This window comes from Lithobates pipiens, unplaced genomic scaffold (genome assembly GCF_037356315.1).
Source record: "Lithobates pipiens isolate NorthernLeopardFrog02 unplaced genomic scaffold, aLitPip1_a1.2 Scaffold_18, whole genome shotgun sequence".
Lineage (NCBI taxonomy): Eukaryota > Metazoa > Chordata > Amphibia > Anura > Ranidae > Lithobates > Lithobates pipiens.
Genome location: NW_027507758.1, coordinates 485798683 through 485815583, shown reverse-complemented (window position 1 = coordinate 485815583; position 16901 = coordinate 485798683). Strand labels below are relative to the sequence as shown.

Below are 16901 nucleotides of genomic sequence, written 5' to 3'. Positions count from 1 at the left end.
GTATGGATGAGTAGGGAGGAGCAGCACTGCAAGAGGAGGAGGAGAGAATTGTGTATATGGGTGGGCAGGGAGGAGCAGCACTGCGGGAGGAGGAGAGAAGTATGTGTATTGATGTGCAGGGAGGAGCAGCGCTGCAGGAGGAGGAGTAGAATAGTATGTGTATGGATGGGCAGGGAGGAGCAGCACTGCAGGAAGAGGAGGTGAGGTAGATGTGTATGGATGGGCAGGGAGGAGCAGCACTGTAGGAGTGGAAGGAGAGATGGATGTGTATGGATGGGCAGGGAGGAGCAGCACTGCATGAGGAGGAGTGGTAGATGTGTATGTATGGGCAGGAAGGAGCACCACTGTAGGAGTGGAAGGAGAGATGGATGTCTATGGATGGGCAGGGAGGAGCAGCACTGCAAGAGGAGGAGGAGAGAATTATGTGTATGGATGGGCAGGGAGGAGCAGCACTGCGTGAGGAGGGGAGAAGTATGTGTATGGATGTGCAGGGAGGAGCAGTGTTGAAGGAGATGGCGAGAAATATGTGTATGGACGGGTAAGGAGGAGCAACACTGCAGGAGGAGGAGGAGGAGGAGAGAAGTATGTGTATGGAGGAGAAGCCCTGAAGGAGAAGGAGGAGGAAAGAAGTATGTATATGGATGGGCAGGGAGAAACAGCACTGCAGGAGGAGGAGGAGAGAAGTATGTGTATGGTTGGGGAGGGAGGAGCAGCACTGCAGGAGGAGGAGAGAAGTATGTGTATGGATGGGCAGGGAGGAGCAGCAATGCAGGAGGAGCAAGATAGGTAGATGTGTATGGATGTGCAGGGAGGAGCAGCACTGCAAGAGGAGGAGGAGAGAATTATGTGTATGGGTGGGCAGGGAGGAGCAGCACTGCAGGAGGAGGAGAGAAGTATCTGTATGGATGTGCAGGGAGGAGCAGCTCTGCAGGAGGAGGAGTAGAATAGTATGTGTATGGATGAGCAGGGAGGAGCAGCAATGCAGGAGGATGAGGTGAGGTAGATGTGTATGGATGGGCAGGGAGGAGCAGCACTGTAGGAGTGGAAGGAGAGATGGATGTGTATGGATGGGCAGGGAGGAGCAGCACTGCAGGAGGAGGATGACAGAAGTATGTGTATGGATGGGCAGGGAGGAGCAGCACTGCAGGAAGAGGAGGAAAGAATTATGTGTATGGGTGGGCAGGGAGGAGCAGCACTGCAGGAGGAGGAGGAAAGAAGTATGTGTATGGATGGGCAGGGAGCAGCAGCACTGCAAGAGGAGGAGAGAAGTATGTATATGGATGGACAGGGAGGAACAGCAGTGCAGGAGGAGGAGGAGAAAAGTATGTGTATGGATGAGCAGGGAGGAGCAGCTCTGCAGGAGGATGAGGAGAGAAGTATGTGTATGGATGGGCAGGGAGGAGCAGCACTGCAGGAGGAGGAGTGGTAGATGTGTATGGATGGGCAGGGAGGAGCAGCACTGTAGGAGTGGAAGGAGAGATGGATGTGTATGGATGGGCATGGAGGAGCAGCACTGCAAGAGGAGGAGGAGAGAATTATGTGTATGGATGGGCAGGGAGGAGCAGCACTGCGGGAGGAGGAAAGAAGTATGTGTATGGATGTGCAGGGAGGAGCAGTGTTGCCGGAGGAGGAGAGAAATATGTGTATGGAGGAAAAGCCCTGCAGGAGGAGGAGGAGAGAAGTATATGTATGGAGGAGAAGCCCTGCAGGAGGAGGAGGAGGAGGAGGAGGAAAGAAGTATGTATATAGATGGGCAGGGAGGAACAACACTGCAGGAGGAGTAGGAGAGAAGTATGTGTATGGATGGGAAGAGGGGAGCAGCACTGCAGGAGGAGGAGGAGGAGAGAAGTATGTGTATGGATGGGCAGGGAGGAGCAGCACTGCAAAGGAGCAGGAGAGGACTGTGTGTACGGGTGGGCAGGGAGGAGCAGCACTGCTGGAGGAAGAGAGAACTATGTGTATGGATGTGCAGGGAGGAGCAGCGCTGCAGGAGGAGGAGTAGAATAGTATGTGTATGGATGGGCAGGGAGAAGCAGCACTGCAGGAGGAGGAGGTGAGGTAGATGTGTATGGATGGGCCGGGACTAGCAGCACTGTAGGAGTGGAAGGAGAGATGGATGTGTATGGATTGGCAGGGAGGAGCAGCACTGCATGAGGAGGAGTGGTAGATGTGTATGGATGGGCAGGGAAGAGCACCACTGTAGGAGTGGAAGGAGAGATGGATGTCTATGGATGGGCAGGGAGGAGCAGCACTGCAAGAGGAGGAGGAGAGAATTATGTGTATGGATGGGCAGGGAGGAGCAGCACTGCGTGAGGAGGAGAGAAGTATGTGTATGGATGTGCAGGGAGGAGCAGTGTTGCAGGAGATGGAGAGAAATATGGGTATGGACAGGTAAGGAGGAGCAACAATGCAGGAGGAGGAGGAGAGAAGTATGTGTATGGAGGAGAAGCCCTGCAGGAGGAGGAGGAGGAAGAGGAAAGAAGTATGTATATGGATGGGCAGGGAGGAACAGCACTGCAGGAGGAGGAGGAGAGAAGTATGTGTATGGATGGGGAGGGAGGAGCAGCACTGCAGGAGGAGGAGAGAAGTATGTGTATGGATGTGCAGGGAGGAGCAGCGCTGCAGGAGGAGGAGTAGAATAGTATGTGTATGGATGGTCAGGGAGGAGCAGCACTGCAGGAGGAGGAGGTGAGGTAGATGTGTATGGATGGGCAGGGAGGAGCAGCACTGTAGGAGTGGAGGGAGAGATGGATGTGTATGGATGGGCAGGGAGGAGCAGCACTGCATGAGGAGGAGGAAAGAATTATGTGTATGGATGGGCAGGGAGGAGCAGCATTGCAAGAGGAGGAGAGAAGTATGTGTATAAATGTGCAGGGAAGAGCAGCACTGCAGGAGGAGGAGAGAAATATGTGTATGGATGGGCAAGGAGGAGCAGCACTGCAGGAGGAGGAGAGAAGTATGTGTATGGAGGAGAAGCCCTGCAGGAGGAGGAGGAGGAGGAGAGAAGTATGTGTATGGATGGGCAGGGAGGAGAATCACTGCAGGAGGAGGAGGAAAGAATTATGTGTATGGGTGGGCAGGGAGGAGCAGCACTGCAGGAGGAGGAGGAAAGAAGTATGTGTATGGATGGGCAGGGAGCAGCAGCACTGCAAGAGGAGGAGAGAAGTATGTATATGGATGGGCAGGGAGGAACAGCACTGCAGGAGGAGGAGGAGAAAAGTATGTGTATGGATGGGCAGGGAGGAGCAGCTCTGCAGGAGGATGAGGAGAGAAGTATGTGTATGGATTGGCAGGGAGGAGCAGCACTGCAGGAGGAGGAGTGGTAGATGTGTATGGATGGGCAGGGAGGAGCAGCACTGTAGGAGTGGAAGGAGAGATGGATGTGTATGGATGGGCATGGAGTAGCTGCACTGCAAGAGGAGGAGGAGAGAATTATGTGTATGGATGGGCAGGGAGGAGCAGCACTGCGGGAGGAGGAGAGAACTATGTGTATGGATGTGCAGGGAGGAGCAGTGTTGCCGGAGGAGGAGAGAAATATGTGTATGGACGGGTAAGGAGGAGCAGCACTGCAGGAGGAGGAGGAGAGAAGTATGTGTATGGAGGAGAAGCCCTGCAGGAGGAGGAGGAGGAAGAGGAAAGAAGTATGTATATGGATGGGCAGGGAGGAACAGCACTGCAGGAGGAGGAGAGAAGTATGTGTATGGATGGGGAGGGAGGAGCAGCACTGCAGGAGGAGGAGAGAAGTATGTGTATGGATGTGCAGGGAGGAGCAGCGCTGCAGGAGGAGGAGTAGAATAGTATGTGTATGGATGGGCAGGGAGGAGCAGCACTGCAGGAGGAGGAGGTGAGGTAGATGTGTATGGATGGGCAGGGAGGAGCAGCACTGTAGGAGTGGAAGGAGAGATGGATGTGTATGGATGGGCAGGGAGGAGCAGCACTGCATGAGGAGGAGGAAAGAATTATGTGTATGGATGGGCAGGGAGGAGCAGCATTGCAAGAGGAGGAGAGAAGTATGTGTATAAATGTGCAGGGAAGAGCAGCACTGCAGGAGGAGGAGAGAAATATGTGTATGGATGGGCAAGGAGGAGCAGCACTGCAGGAGGAGGAGAGAAGTATGTGTATGGAGGAGAAGCCCTGCAGGAGGAGGAGGAGGAGGAGAGAAGTATGTGTATGGATGGGCAGGGAGGAGAATCACTGCAGGAGGAGGAGGAAAGAATTATGTGTATGGGTGGGCAGGGAGGAGCAGCACTGCAGGAGGAGGAGGAAAGAAGTATGTGTATGGATGGGCAGGGAGCAGCAGCACTGCAAGAGGAGGAGAGAAGTATGTATATGGATGGGCAGGGAGGAACAGCACTGCAGGAGGAGGAGGAGAAAAGTATGTGTATGGATGGGCAGGGAGGAGCAGCTCTGCAGGAGGATGAGGAGAGAAGTATGTGTATGGATTGGCAGGGAGGAGCAGCACTGCAGGAGGAGGAGTGGTAGATGTGTATGGATGGGCAGGGAGGAGCAGCACTGTAGGGGTGGAAGGAGAGATGGATGTGTATGGATGGGCATGGAGTAGCTGCACTGCAAGAGGAGGAGGAGAGAATTATGTGTATGGATGGGCATGGAGGAGCAGCACTGTGGGAGGAGGAGAGAACTATGTGTATGGATGTGCAGGGAGGAGCAGTGTTGCCGGAGGAGGAGAGAAATATGTGTATGGACGGGAAAGGAGGAGCAGCACTGCAGGAGGAGGAGGAGAGAAGTATGTGTATGGAGGAGAAGCCCTGCAGGAGGAGGAAAGAAGTATGTATATGGATGTGCAGGGAGGAACAACACTGCAGGAGGAGGAGGAGAGAAGTATGTGTATGGATGGGAAGAGAGGAGCAGCACTGCAGGAGGAGGAGGAGGAGAGAAGTATGTGTATGGATGGGAAGAGAGGAGCAGCACTTCAGGAGGAGGAGGAGAGAAATATGTGTATGGTTGGGGAGGGAGGAGCAGCACTGCAGGAGGAGGAGAGAAGTATGTGTATGGATGGGCAGGGAGGAGCAGCACTGCAGAAGGAGCAGGAGAGGTAGATGTGTATGGATGAGTAGGGAGGAGCAGCACTAAAAGAGGAGGAGGATAGAATTGTGTATATGGGTGGGCAGGGAGGAGCAGCACTGCGGGAGGAGGAGAGAAGTATGTGTATGGATGTGCAGGGAGGAGCAGCGCTGCAGGAGGAGGAGTAGAATAGTATGTGAATGGATGGGCAGGGAGGAGCAGCACTGTAGGAGTGGAAGGAGAGATGGATGTGTATGGATGGGCAGGGAGGAGCAGCACTGCATGAGGTGGAGTGGTAGATGTGTATGTATGGGCAGGAAGGAGCACCACTGTAGGAGTGGAAGGAGACATGGATGTCTATGGATGGGCAGGGAAGAGCAGCACTGCAAGAGGAGGAGGAGAGAATTATGTGTATGGATGGGCAGGGAGGAGCAGCACTGCGTGAGGAGGGGAGAAGTATGTGTATGGATGTGCAGGGATGAGCAGTGTTGCAGGAGATGGAGAGAAATATGTGTATGGACGGGTAAGGAGGAGCAACACTGCAGGAGGAGGAGGAGGAGAGAAGTATGTGTATGGAGGAGAAGCCCTGAAGGAGAAGGAGGAGGAAAGAAGTATGTATATGGATGGGCAGGGAGAAATAGCACTGCAGGAGGAGGAGGAGAGAAGTATGTGTATGGTTGGGGAGGGAGGAGCAGCACTGCAGGAGGAGGAGAGAAGTATGTGTATGGATGGGCAGGGAGGAGCAGCACTGCAGGAGGAGCAAGAGAGGTAGATGTGTATGGATGAGCAGGGAGGAGCAGCACTGCAAGAGGAGGAGGAGAGAATTATGTGTATGGGTGGGCAGGGAGGAGCAGCACTGCAGGAGGAGGAGAGAAGTATGTGTATGGATGGTCAGGGAGGAGCAGCACTGCAGGAGGATGAGGTGAGGTAGATGTGTATGGATGGGCAGGGAGGAGCAGCACTGTAGGAGTGGAAGGAGAGATGGATGTGTATGGATGGGCAGGGAGGAGCAGCACTGCATGAGGAGGAGGAAAGAATTATGTGTATGGATGGGCAGGGAGGAGCAGCATTGCAAGAGGAGGAGAGAAGTATGTGTATGAATGTGCAGGGAAGAGCAGCACTGCAGGAGGAGGAGAGAAAAATGTGTATGGATGGGCAAGGAGGAGCAGCACTGCAGGAGGAGGAGAGAAGTATGTGTATGGAGGAGAAGCCCCGCAGGAGGAGGAGGAGGAGGAGAGAAGTATGTGTATGGATGGGCAGGGAGGAGAAGCACTGCAGGAGGAGAAGGAGAGAAGTATGTGTATGGAGGAGAAGCCCTGCATGGGGAGAGAGGTATGTGTATGGATGGGCAGGGAGGAGCAGCACTGCTGGAGCAGGAGAGAAGTATGTGTATTGTTGTGCAGGGAGGAGCAGCACTGCTGGAGCAGGAGAGAAGTATGTGTATGGATGGGCAGGGAGGAGCAACACTGCAAGAGGAGAAAAGTATGTGTATGGATGGGTAGGGAGGAGCCGCACTGCAGGAAGAGAAGAGAAGTATGTGAAACCCAGTGCAGATGGATATGGAATCTATATTGTAAGATCTGGTGGGAATAATAAACACAACATCATCTCTTATAATCTATCAATTTGAAAAAAAAAAGATTGTGTCAAGTTAATAAGTCTCGAATAAACTTTGCTGAAAAGTTTTGAGATGTTTATAACTATAATACCAAATATTGTGGGGAGGCCATATAAACTCTTTAGCGTTAGCCCTGGTTCACAATGGTGCAGCTTTTAAATCGCACTATTTAAGCGCAATTTCAAAGCCACATCAGTGCGATTTGCACCGCCGATTTCATTGCAGCTTGCAACATCATTTAACAGAAGTTATGCAGGTCGCTATTAAATTGGAAAAATATTAAGACAGGAACAGTTTTCATAATCACAGTGATGTGAACGGCTCCATTGCCAGCAATGGGGTGCGACTTGTCATGCGATTCGTACCTGTCAAATCACGTGACAAATCACACCGGTGTGAATGAGGGCTTAAAGTGGAAATAAAGACAAAAAGTTAAACATTGGAAAACAGGCAGGCTTTTATTTGCAGAAGCACTATACAATGTCTTATGTCTTATCATAGGATGTGGAATTCCCTTCCGCAGGCGGTGGTATCAGCGGGGAGCATTGTTAGTTTCAAGAAACTATTAGATAAGCACCTGAACGACCACAACATACAGGGATATAAAATGTAATACTGCCATATTACACAACACACATAGGTTGGACTTGATGGACTTTTTTTGCAACCTTCACCTACTATGTAACTATGCCAAGGGCATGATGGATCAGTGACATCACAAGGGGAAAGTGTCACCCAGGGACATCACCAGGTGGCCCCGCCCCTTAGTTATTTAAGAACTGTTAGACAGCAGTTCTTTTAGTAGTGTCAGAGCATGTTGAGGGTGCTCACTCCTCCTTTTCCTGACCTGCTGGGCTGCATGCTCGGATAAAGGCCTGGCATGGATTTTGGGGGAGGGCCCATGCAATTTTTTAAAAACATTTTGAAGTAAGGGTTCCCCTCAAAATTCTGGTATGGATTGGGTACCTCACTCCATTTTTTTCTTTTTTTTTCATTGCATTTTTTTCTTGCATTCAGCTGTCAGCGGCGAACCCCGCTGACAGCTGATGACTCATCAGTTGCTAAGGACATGGCGGCCTCCCGGTCCTTATCAAACAGCAGCTGACGGTTATTTAAATAGCGCATGCCGGAAACCACTACTTACTTATCAGAACTAGAGAAAAAGTCGGTTTATACGTTTTATTGCAATAATATCATTTAGCTTGCCATGTTTATACCTCAGCAACACTGTACACAACATACACAGTATACACGGGCGGGCACCGGAGCAACAAGGGGTGTCCTAATAGGACATCTTAGAGATAAAAGATTTATTTAAAATTACTTATTTACCGCATGCATTTTTTCACTCCTGTTTTATGCAGTATTTACCAAGCGGTTTTAGTTTATGCAGTGTATAACACGTAAAGCAATAGTGAATTGACATTTTCAGGGCACATGCGATATTTGGGAAAACATCTAAATACCGGTTCTGTGAATGGAGCCCCATGCCTTGTATGCGCAGGGCAGTGTTACTAAACTGGAATGGTGGTGGCTGGGCTACACAGTGTCATTATTTGTTATGGTCCTATGAACACTTCGGATGCCACCCCACTGTTGCCCACCCCCTTTGGTTTCCAGGACACTGGCTCAGCAACCAGTGACGCTGTGGCCCACCAGCCTGCATCCAGCAATCAGTAACATAGTATGGCCCAGCTGGCCCCAGACAGGATGATGGTGGCTGGACCATAGCATCATTGGCTACTGTGTCAGTGCCACAGCAACCAAAGGGAAGGGGGTAGTTAAAAATAGGATGGCATCTAGAGAGTCCATGGGACACAGAATATGCAAGCCCCACACCAGGGCTCACCACAAACAATCGTTTTTTATGTATCCTGTTCACAATGCTGCTTTGAGGTAGGTTGCATTACCTCGCTTCTTGGCAATACAATATCACTAAAGTAAAAAAAAGGTAAAAAGTGCCTTGTTTTGTAGCAACAAAAAGCACAGCCCCACCGTCACTACACAGCAGACATCAGCCCGCACTTGCTTCAGTGACTGGCAGCTTTAAACAAGCCCTTCCCCTCTAGTGTGCCCACCTATGAAGATGCAATGTCAATGCTTCCCCTTGTCGCTATCAGACATCTTTTGATAGTCTGCTTTAGGCTCCACTGTATTCTGTCATTCGCCATATAGGTCACTACCAGGGTATAGGTCAAAGTAAGAAAAAAATTTTCAACAATAATGATACAGCAATTTGAGGCAGTGATCAATGCTCTTTATTAATAATGAATGTAATGAATGCGACTTTAGTACTCCTTTAACCACTTGCCTACTGGGCACTTTTACCCCCTTCCTGCCCGGGCTTTCAGCGCTGTCACACTTTGAATGACAATTACACGGTCATGTAACACTGCACCCAAACACAATTTTATATTTATTTTTTCACATAAATAGAGTTTTTTTTTTGGTGGTATTTAATCACCACTGTCTTTTCTGCATCTTTTGCTAAATAAACGAATAAAGACCAGAAATTTCGAAAAAAAACCTTTCATAGTGTGTTATGATATAATTCCCCACACATTTGAGGTAGATGGGGGAATCCATCCTGTGGTATTGTATTCAGACAGCAGGGACCCTTCTCCACTGTCCGAATACAATGATCAGCGTATAGCAAGTGGCACTGATCATCCAGAAACAACCCAACAAGTGAGTTGTACACAACGTAATTGATAGATTGACTTATGTACAACCAGCCTGCCTATACATAGATCGAAAATTCAGCTGGTTCCTGCAGAACCGGTTGAATTTCAACCCATGTATGGTTAGCTTTACTAGCAGGTCTGCACTTAGGGATCACTTCATGGTTCTCTCGTATTCCTTGTCTCCCATTTTCTTGCTTATTTACTTCTTCAGGCAGGTGAGGCTTGTTTTCCTGGTTCCCCCATGCTACATCAATCCTTTCCCTTCAGCCGCTATCTTTCTTTCTCTTTGTTGGATACTTTTCCCACACTGCATCTTGGTTTCTGGAATGCTTCCTGCACTCCACAGTGGCCTGGGATGGCTTGAATGGGCAGTATAGTCTGGATTAGCTCATGCATGCCTATGTATGTACAGTTAATCTTGGACCATTCCCATGGTGTGACCAGGGAAGTGTCTTCTCATGAGCAGAGTTAGGCTAGTTTCCCAGCATCATTGGTATGGTGATGTCACCCACTGGGTGAGCTACCTAAACTTTACTTTTACTGCATCCCACCCTTGTTTTTGGTGCGTTATTTCTCAATTGTATGTTGGCATGGAGCTACTAAAAAGGAGTTCCCTGTGAAATACATTTCTCACAGTTCACCTAGTAGACTAGTTAAAGAACGCACCTCCTGGATCAGCCTCAGATTAGTGGGAGTGGGGTCCTGTCATTAGGAGCAAGGGTGAAGACATCCAATCACATGCTGCCATGGTGTTAGATCAGATCTTTTGTTCCCCCTACAAGTCATGCTGTTTATTCATTAGAAATAAAGTGGTTTGGTAAAATACTGCATTATGACCTCTAGATGTTGCTGAAGATCATAAAAAATAAGTATGATCCTAAACTCCACCTAGTGGCCATAATTTGGTATTTTTTGCTGAACCACCCTTTTTTATGAATAAATAACTTTGAACCTGTTGGGGAAATATAAAGGGAACATTCCATTTCACCCCATTAGCACAGAACAGATGTAACACAACTAGCTATGCAATTTTTTAAAAACATTTTTAAGATCTCCCTTGTGTGGACCACTTTCTTTAGCCTACAAGCTACCCCTACCATGAATGGGCCAGATGACTACATTCACCCCCCTCAGGCTAGAAGTTCTCAGTCCACAGTTATTGATGCACATTTGTGATAATATGTATCATTACAAACACTTGTTATGCATCCAGTGTGCTATATTGGCTGTTAATTCAACTAACATCCAGTTTGTATTTGGTTGTCTAGCTCAGTGTTTCTTAACCAGGATGTAGCAGCACCTAGGGAGCTTTCTGGGTTCCCCTGGAGTGTTGTCAACACAGGATCCAGTTAAGTCTTGGATCTGCATCAGGAGTTGACATGGGGGGACTTCTGACTTGATGGGGGACCTCTGATGCGATGGGGGACCTTTGACATGGTGGGGGACCTCTGACATGATGTGGACTTCTGATGTGATGGGGGACCTCTGAGGTGATGGGGGACCTCTGATGCGATGGGGGGACCTTTGACATGGTGGGGGACCTCTGACGTGATGGGGGACCACTGACTTGATGGGGGGACCTCTGATGTGATGGGGGATCTTTGACATAATGGGGGACCTCTGTCATAATGGGGGACCTCTGATATGATGGGAAAAACCCTGATTTGAAGGGGGGCTTCTGCTGTAAAGTTAATTTCATCAAGGTGGTTGTATGCTTTGTCCCAGACTCAGGTTTCTCAATGATAAGCAACATTTATGTTTTTTACATTTTAGACTGGGGGGCCTAAAGATTATGCATACATTCAAAGGGTACCTCAACTGAACATACGTTTGAGAACCTAGTTGTCTTGCTACAATTAATAATTCTACTCATTCTTTCAGAGTATTCCATTTATTTCATAAATAATTCAAATTTATAACACAAGTTCTACATATAGCAGCATCTGATTTTTGTCACAGCATGTCCTATTACTCTAAAAAAAAAAAAACATTCTTGTCACAGCATTATAAGTGTTAAAGTGGTTGTAAACCCTTACAAACCACTTTGACCTACAGGTAAGCCTAGATTAAGGCGTACCTGTAGGTCCAAGAAATATCTCCTAAACCTACACGGTTTAGGAGATATTTGCTAAAAGACAGGCACGGCTTTCTACGGCGCATGCACCGTAGACATCGGCATGCAGGCGCACTAAGCGCGCCGCTGTTAACGGTGATGTGCCGCAAGTGGCGGCTCCGGTGCACATGCGCAGGAGTGACGACATCGCGGCTCCGTCAAATGACAGCGCTGGAGCAGCGAGACCCACCAAGAAGATGAAGGCTCTGTACACAAGGTAAGTGACACATAATGGACTACTATGCGATGCATAGTAGTCCATTATGCTTTACCTTTGCAGGGTTTACTTCCTCTTTAATGCCAATGACATGTATAAAGGAAACAGGCTCCACATGATTTTTATAAGGCTAACTGAAATATTGGACTATTACATAAAGTGCAAATTAGCATTATAAAGGGAACAGTCCACCCAAAACTGACACTATAGTTTGAAGCAAGCATATGCTACCATGTTGAATGACTCATCTTCTTACAGCTCTTGGAGATTCTGGGGGTTATTTACTAAAGGCAAATCCACTTTGCACTGCAAGTGCACTTGGAAGTGCAGTCCCTCTAAGTCTAAGGGGTAGATCTGAAATGAGTGGAAGCTCTGCTGATTTTATCATCCAATCATGTGCAAGTTAAAGTGCTGTTTTTTATTTTCCTTGCATTTCCCCCTCAGATCTAAAGTGACTTTTCTTCCAAGTACACTTGCAGTGCAAAGTGGATTTTCCTTTAGTAAATAACCCCCTCTGTGTTCTCATGTTGCAGTAATGTCACTGCCAAAGCCCCCAGAGAACAAAGCCATGATGAAAAAACACCTGCAAGCATCTGGCCAATATAAAAATATCTGTTTTGTGTGGACTGACAGTGTATGAATTGTATATAATAAATATATAACAATACATTATAAAATAAAATCATGTTAATCATTGATGAAATGCATTCATGTACAACCACAGTCTTCCACAACCATGTCTTCGTGATGTTTGAGGACAATCTTCTCCCCTTCGTACATTAACATGGACATTGGCTTCATTTTTACAGGTGCACACAGCATGCATTCCACTTTATCAGGATTGTGAAATTTCAGCAGACTCTGGAAAATAAAAGAATAGCATGTTAACTAATGTATTTGTCAGACATTTTAGTTGAAATATTGCAAAATCGATGATTTAAAGAATGTCTTGGCCAGGGACGTGCGGTGAGGTCAGTGGCTAGTGAGGCACTGGCTAGTATCAGAGCCAAATACACACAGGTTACATACTCCGTGATCATTGAAGTGAGAGTAATAATTTTAGCACTAGACCTCCTCTGTAACTCCAAACATGTAACCTGCAAAAAATTTTACAGCGCCGCCTATGAAGATTTATAAGTACTGAAGTTTGGCGCCATTCCACAAGTGTGCACAATTTTAAAGTGTGACATGTTAGGTATCTATTTACTCAGCGTAACATCACCTTTCACATTATACAAAAAAAATTGGGCTAACTTTAGTGTTTTAGTGTTTTTTTGCTTTTTTTTTATTATTATTATTCATGAAACTGTTTCTTTAAAAAAAAAAACGTGATTTTAAAAATTGCTGCGTAAATACAGTGTAACATAAAAAGTTGAAACGACCGCCATTTTATTCTCTAGGGAATCTGCTAAAATATATATATATATATATATATATATATATATGTATATATATATATATATATATATAATGTTTGCTGGTTCTCAAAATATATATATATATATATATATATATATATATATATATATATATATATATTTTTTTTTTTTTTTTTGTTTTTGTTTTTTTTGAGGGTTCAGAGTAATTTTCTACCAACGACTTTCTCTAGGGAATCTGCTAAAATATATATATATATATATATATATATATATATATATATATATATATATATATATATACATAATGTTTGCTGGTTCTCAAAAAAAAAAAAATATATATATATATATATATATATATATATATATATATATATTTTTTTTTTTTTTTTTTGAGGGTTCAGAGTAATTTTCTACCAATGAAACATTTATGATTTTGACATGTAGGAGAGAAGTTTCAGAACTGGCCTGGGTGGCAAAGGGGTTAATTATTATTAAATAAGTAATATAATATAACAAATAATTATTATATATTGTTTTTAAGGTCCACAGTGGAATCAGATCACATGGGTGTTCACATGGGTGTTCAATCTGATTCCTGTGCTGTCTGATTTCACAGTTCGCACGATCTGCGAACCAATTTGGTGGTATCAGTAACTTCTTATTGACACCCGCAGCAGTTCGCAGAAAACAGTGTGAACTGCTTGTGAGTGAGATGCAATGCGGGATTTGTGGTCTACATGCTAGTTCCAGGACGGTAATTTCTGTCACATTATAGCCCTGAAACTAGTGGTGGATGATTATTTCCATCAGACATTCAAGTTGATTTACTAACCACAAGGCTTTACATTTTGCAGAGGAACTTGCCCCAGAGCTTAGTGAATAAAGTGAAGCTCTGCTGACTTCCATCATCCAATCATGTGCAAGCACAACTGCTGTTTTTCTAATGTTTTGTGTATGTGATTGGATATTCTTTGCAAAGCAAAACTCCACCACATTCACTAAGCTCTGGGGCAAATTCTCTTGCAGAGTGACGGGCCTATTTGTCTTTAGTAAATCAACCCCAATTTCTTCATGAGAGCTTTTCATCAAATATACTAACAATTGAATCTAGGCATTTGTGTATATAATGATTGCAGAAAGTAAAGTATTACAATATAGCAAAAGCCTGTTTTTTGTTTTAATTGTCTACCCAATTACTGGCATTATTAGCTGAGCAACACTGGTATTGCAAAATACTAGTAGAATAATTAGTCTCCATTGATCTTACCTTTATGTAGGCATGGTTTGATGGTTTGAAAAATTCATTCAGAGGTACAGGGCAGGATCCCTCACAACGGTAAGCGTTATATCGTTTTGGGTAGACAATCTGCTTTTTCCATCCAATTACTTCAAAATCCACGAACATGTCCACCCTCCTACAGAGATTTCCATTTTCTTCAGCTGTGAAAGGAACACTGTCTCTAATGATGCTTTTCTCTGCATCCCAGCTTCTCCGATGTCTTCTATTGCCTGTTCTCCTAATCGTATCATTCTCTGCTTTGACATACTTTGAGGATTCAACATCCTTGATGATGCTTGGAGACCCATAAGCATTGAGAGATTGTTTGTCCTTTGAAAACACCACCAGTACGACTTTTTCATTTGCTATTCCATTACATTTAGAGCTCATACTACCATCTGATGTATCGTTGACCTTTTTTGATACTTTATTGGCAGTTCCAGGGTGGTAAAGGTAGTTCCAAATAATGTTTGTCAGGTTATATGCTTTCCATGTGGAATACGGTGTTATAGTTGAGGCGGACTGTAATGAACCAATGAAGATCTTTTTGCCACCTCCTGTGGTATGGTAAATGTTCAGTGTTACATTGTTGAAGTTTGTCAAAGATGATGGGAGTATTCTTAGTTCGGCCAGCTTCAGCTCATTGTTTGCATCAATTGATGTCATGTCAAATGAAATTTCCCAAATACTATCCATTTCAGAACAGTCTGCAGAGACAAGAAGAGAAACATTATAAATAAATGTATAACTTCTAATTATACTGACTATCCTAGATATCCATTTCAGAACAGACTGTGGACAGGTTCTCTTAGAAACAGACACAGACAGGTTCTCTTAGTTGGAGAAACTGCTGAGAAAGAATTTAATTTTTAAAATAGTCACTACATGTTTTTCTCAATTAAAGGCTTCCTTTATGACCATTTCTAGAAAATGTTATATGAAATTATACTCTAATATTTTTACGGAAGTTGAAGTTACCTTATGTGTTGTGATTATATGCATAAAATTTCATCTATCACTATCATATCAGTTATATTTCTTCCACTATTTGTATCAAACACCTTATAATTGTACAGGAGCTACTAAACTAAATTTTTTAAGTGTATAGTAACTGTAGCACATTTTTTATGATTTTGGATTTATTGTTAATGGAAACAGATAAACACATTCTATACACATTTTTAACATTTTCTGGCCACCAGAATCAATTTTAAAATTGACATTTATCCATCAACCTAAAGGTTCCAATGCACTACTTAGGTCTGCAGACTTGTACATGCCCTTCAACAATCTGATATTATTTCCACATTCTGATTCCAAGGAAAAGTAAAATATTGAATGTGGAGAACTTGGCCCTGGAACTACCAAATTAAAGATACCCATAGCAATTACTATGAGTGAGTATACAGTATATCATGTAGATGGCACTTCTTGGGGCTTACTCCACACCCAGCTTTGTTTTGAATACACTAAATGTGATTTGGGTTACTGTGTAATTCACATCACAACTGACTTAGCTTATTGGTTTAGCTGTTATAACGCATCATTATATCTAAACAGATAGATATTGTCCAAAAATCTATGTAAGCAATGTTGGCACAATAGTTCCATAGTCACTTGACAGTGGGCTCTGTGACAGAGGGGATGGCATATAACTACAAAAATAAATGTTTTTAGAAAACAGATAAAAGTACAATATGACATTGGAATTTATAAGAAAAGAAAGTAACAATACTTACGTTTTGCAGTAAGACTTAGCACTGAATCTGATCCCCAGAGAACTGGATGTTCCAGCGTGGGTGAATCAGTGTCGTTGCCCATGATGAGAGTCTTGTAGAGCTGCATCATGTACACAGGAATCTTCAGATCTTTGGAATTAATATTTTCATGATGTGTAAAAGAAGCATTCGGTTCCATTCCAGATGCAATCAGAACATTGCTAGCCTTCCTTGTTTCTAAAGGTCTAGGTCTTCCCAAGACCAGTGTGATTAGTAGTGTGAAGCTCAGGATTGCAGTGCATTGCCAGGCCATTCCTGCTCAGCTCCTTCTGCCTCTGCAAGCCTAAAGATGTTGCCGTCTTTGGTAGTCTACCAAACTGTACTAAATCCTAGATAACTCTGAAAGTTTATATAGCCCAGAGCTTCAGTGGTAATTCACATTGAAAATCCCTTGATCTTTGCAAGTTCACTACCTATTGAATGCATTGTTGTCTAGATTGGCCTCCTATTGTTATTCTGACACCTAGGTTCAGTTAATCCAATCATGTCACATGTAAATAGTGAAATGGCAATAATTAGTTGGGTTCTTATTTTAATGAGGCATTTAATGAATTATTATGTCCTGTTATGTTTCTGCTTTTGTGTCATGATTGGCCAGATCTGGATCAAATAATTGTTTTATAATATGGAAGTCATGAAATGAGAGAGTAGAGCAGATTGTGGCCTTGTAAGTCCTACATTGTTATCACACTCATCTCTGTGCCAAAACTACTTTTCCCACTAGATATTAGTTCATTTGTTTTAGGAGCTTATTGTATATATTTGTATATAATATTATGAAAATAATATTGCTTATATTTTTATTGTACTT

The 16901-nt window shown here is 44.7% G+C and overlaps 1 protein-coding gene across 1 annotated transcript; it reads right to left on the bottom strand.

Moving 5' to 3' along the window:
- Positions 1–11644: 11644 nt before the first annotated feature.
- Positions 11645–16229, bottom strand: LOC143986749 (nodal homolog 2-A-like). The gene is made up of 3 exons (XM_077485153.1): positions 16052–16229; positions 14301–15019; positions 11645–12515 (listed from the first exon to the last, which is right to left on the bottom strand). Exons 1-3 carry the CDS (start codon positions 16227–16229, stop codon positions 12363–12365), a joined length of 1050 nt encoding a protein of 349 aa, XP_077341279.1. The 3' UTR covers positions 11645–12362.
- Between the last annotated feature and the right edge of the window lie 672 nt (positions 16230–16901).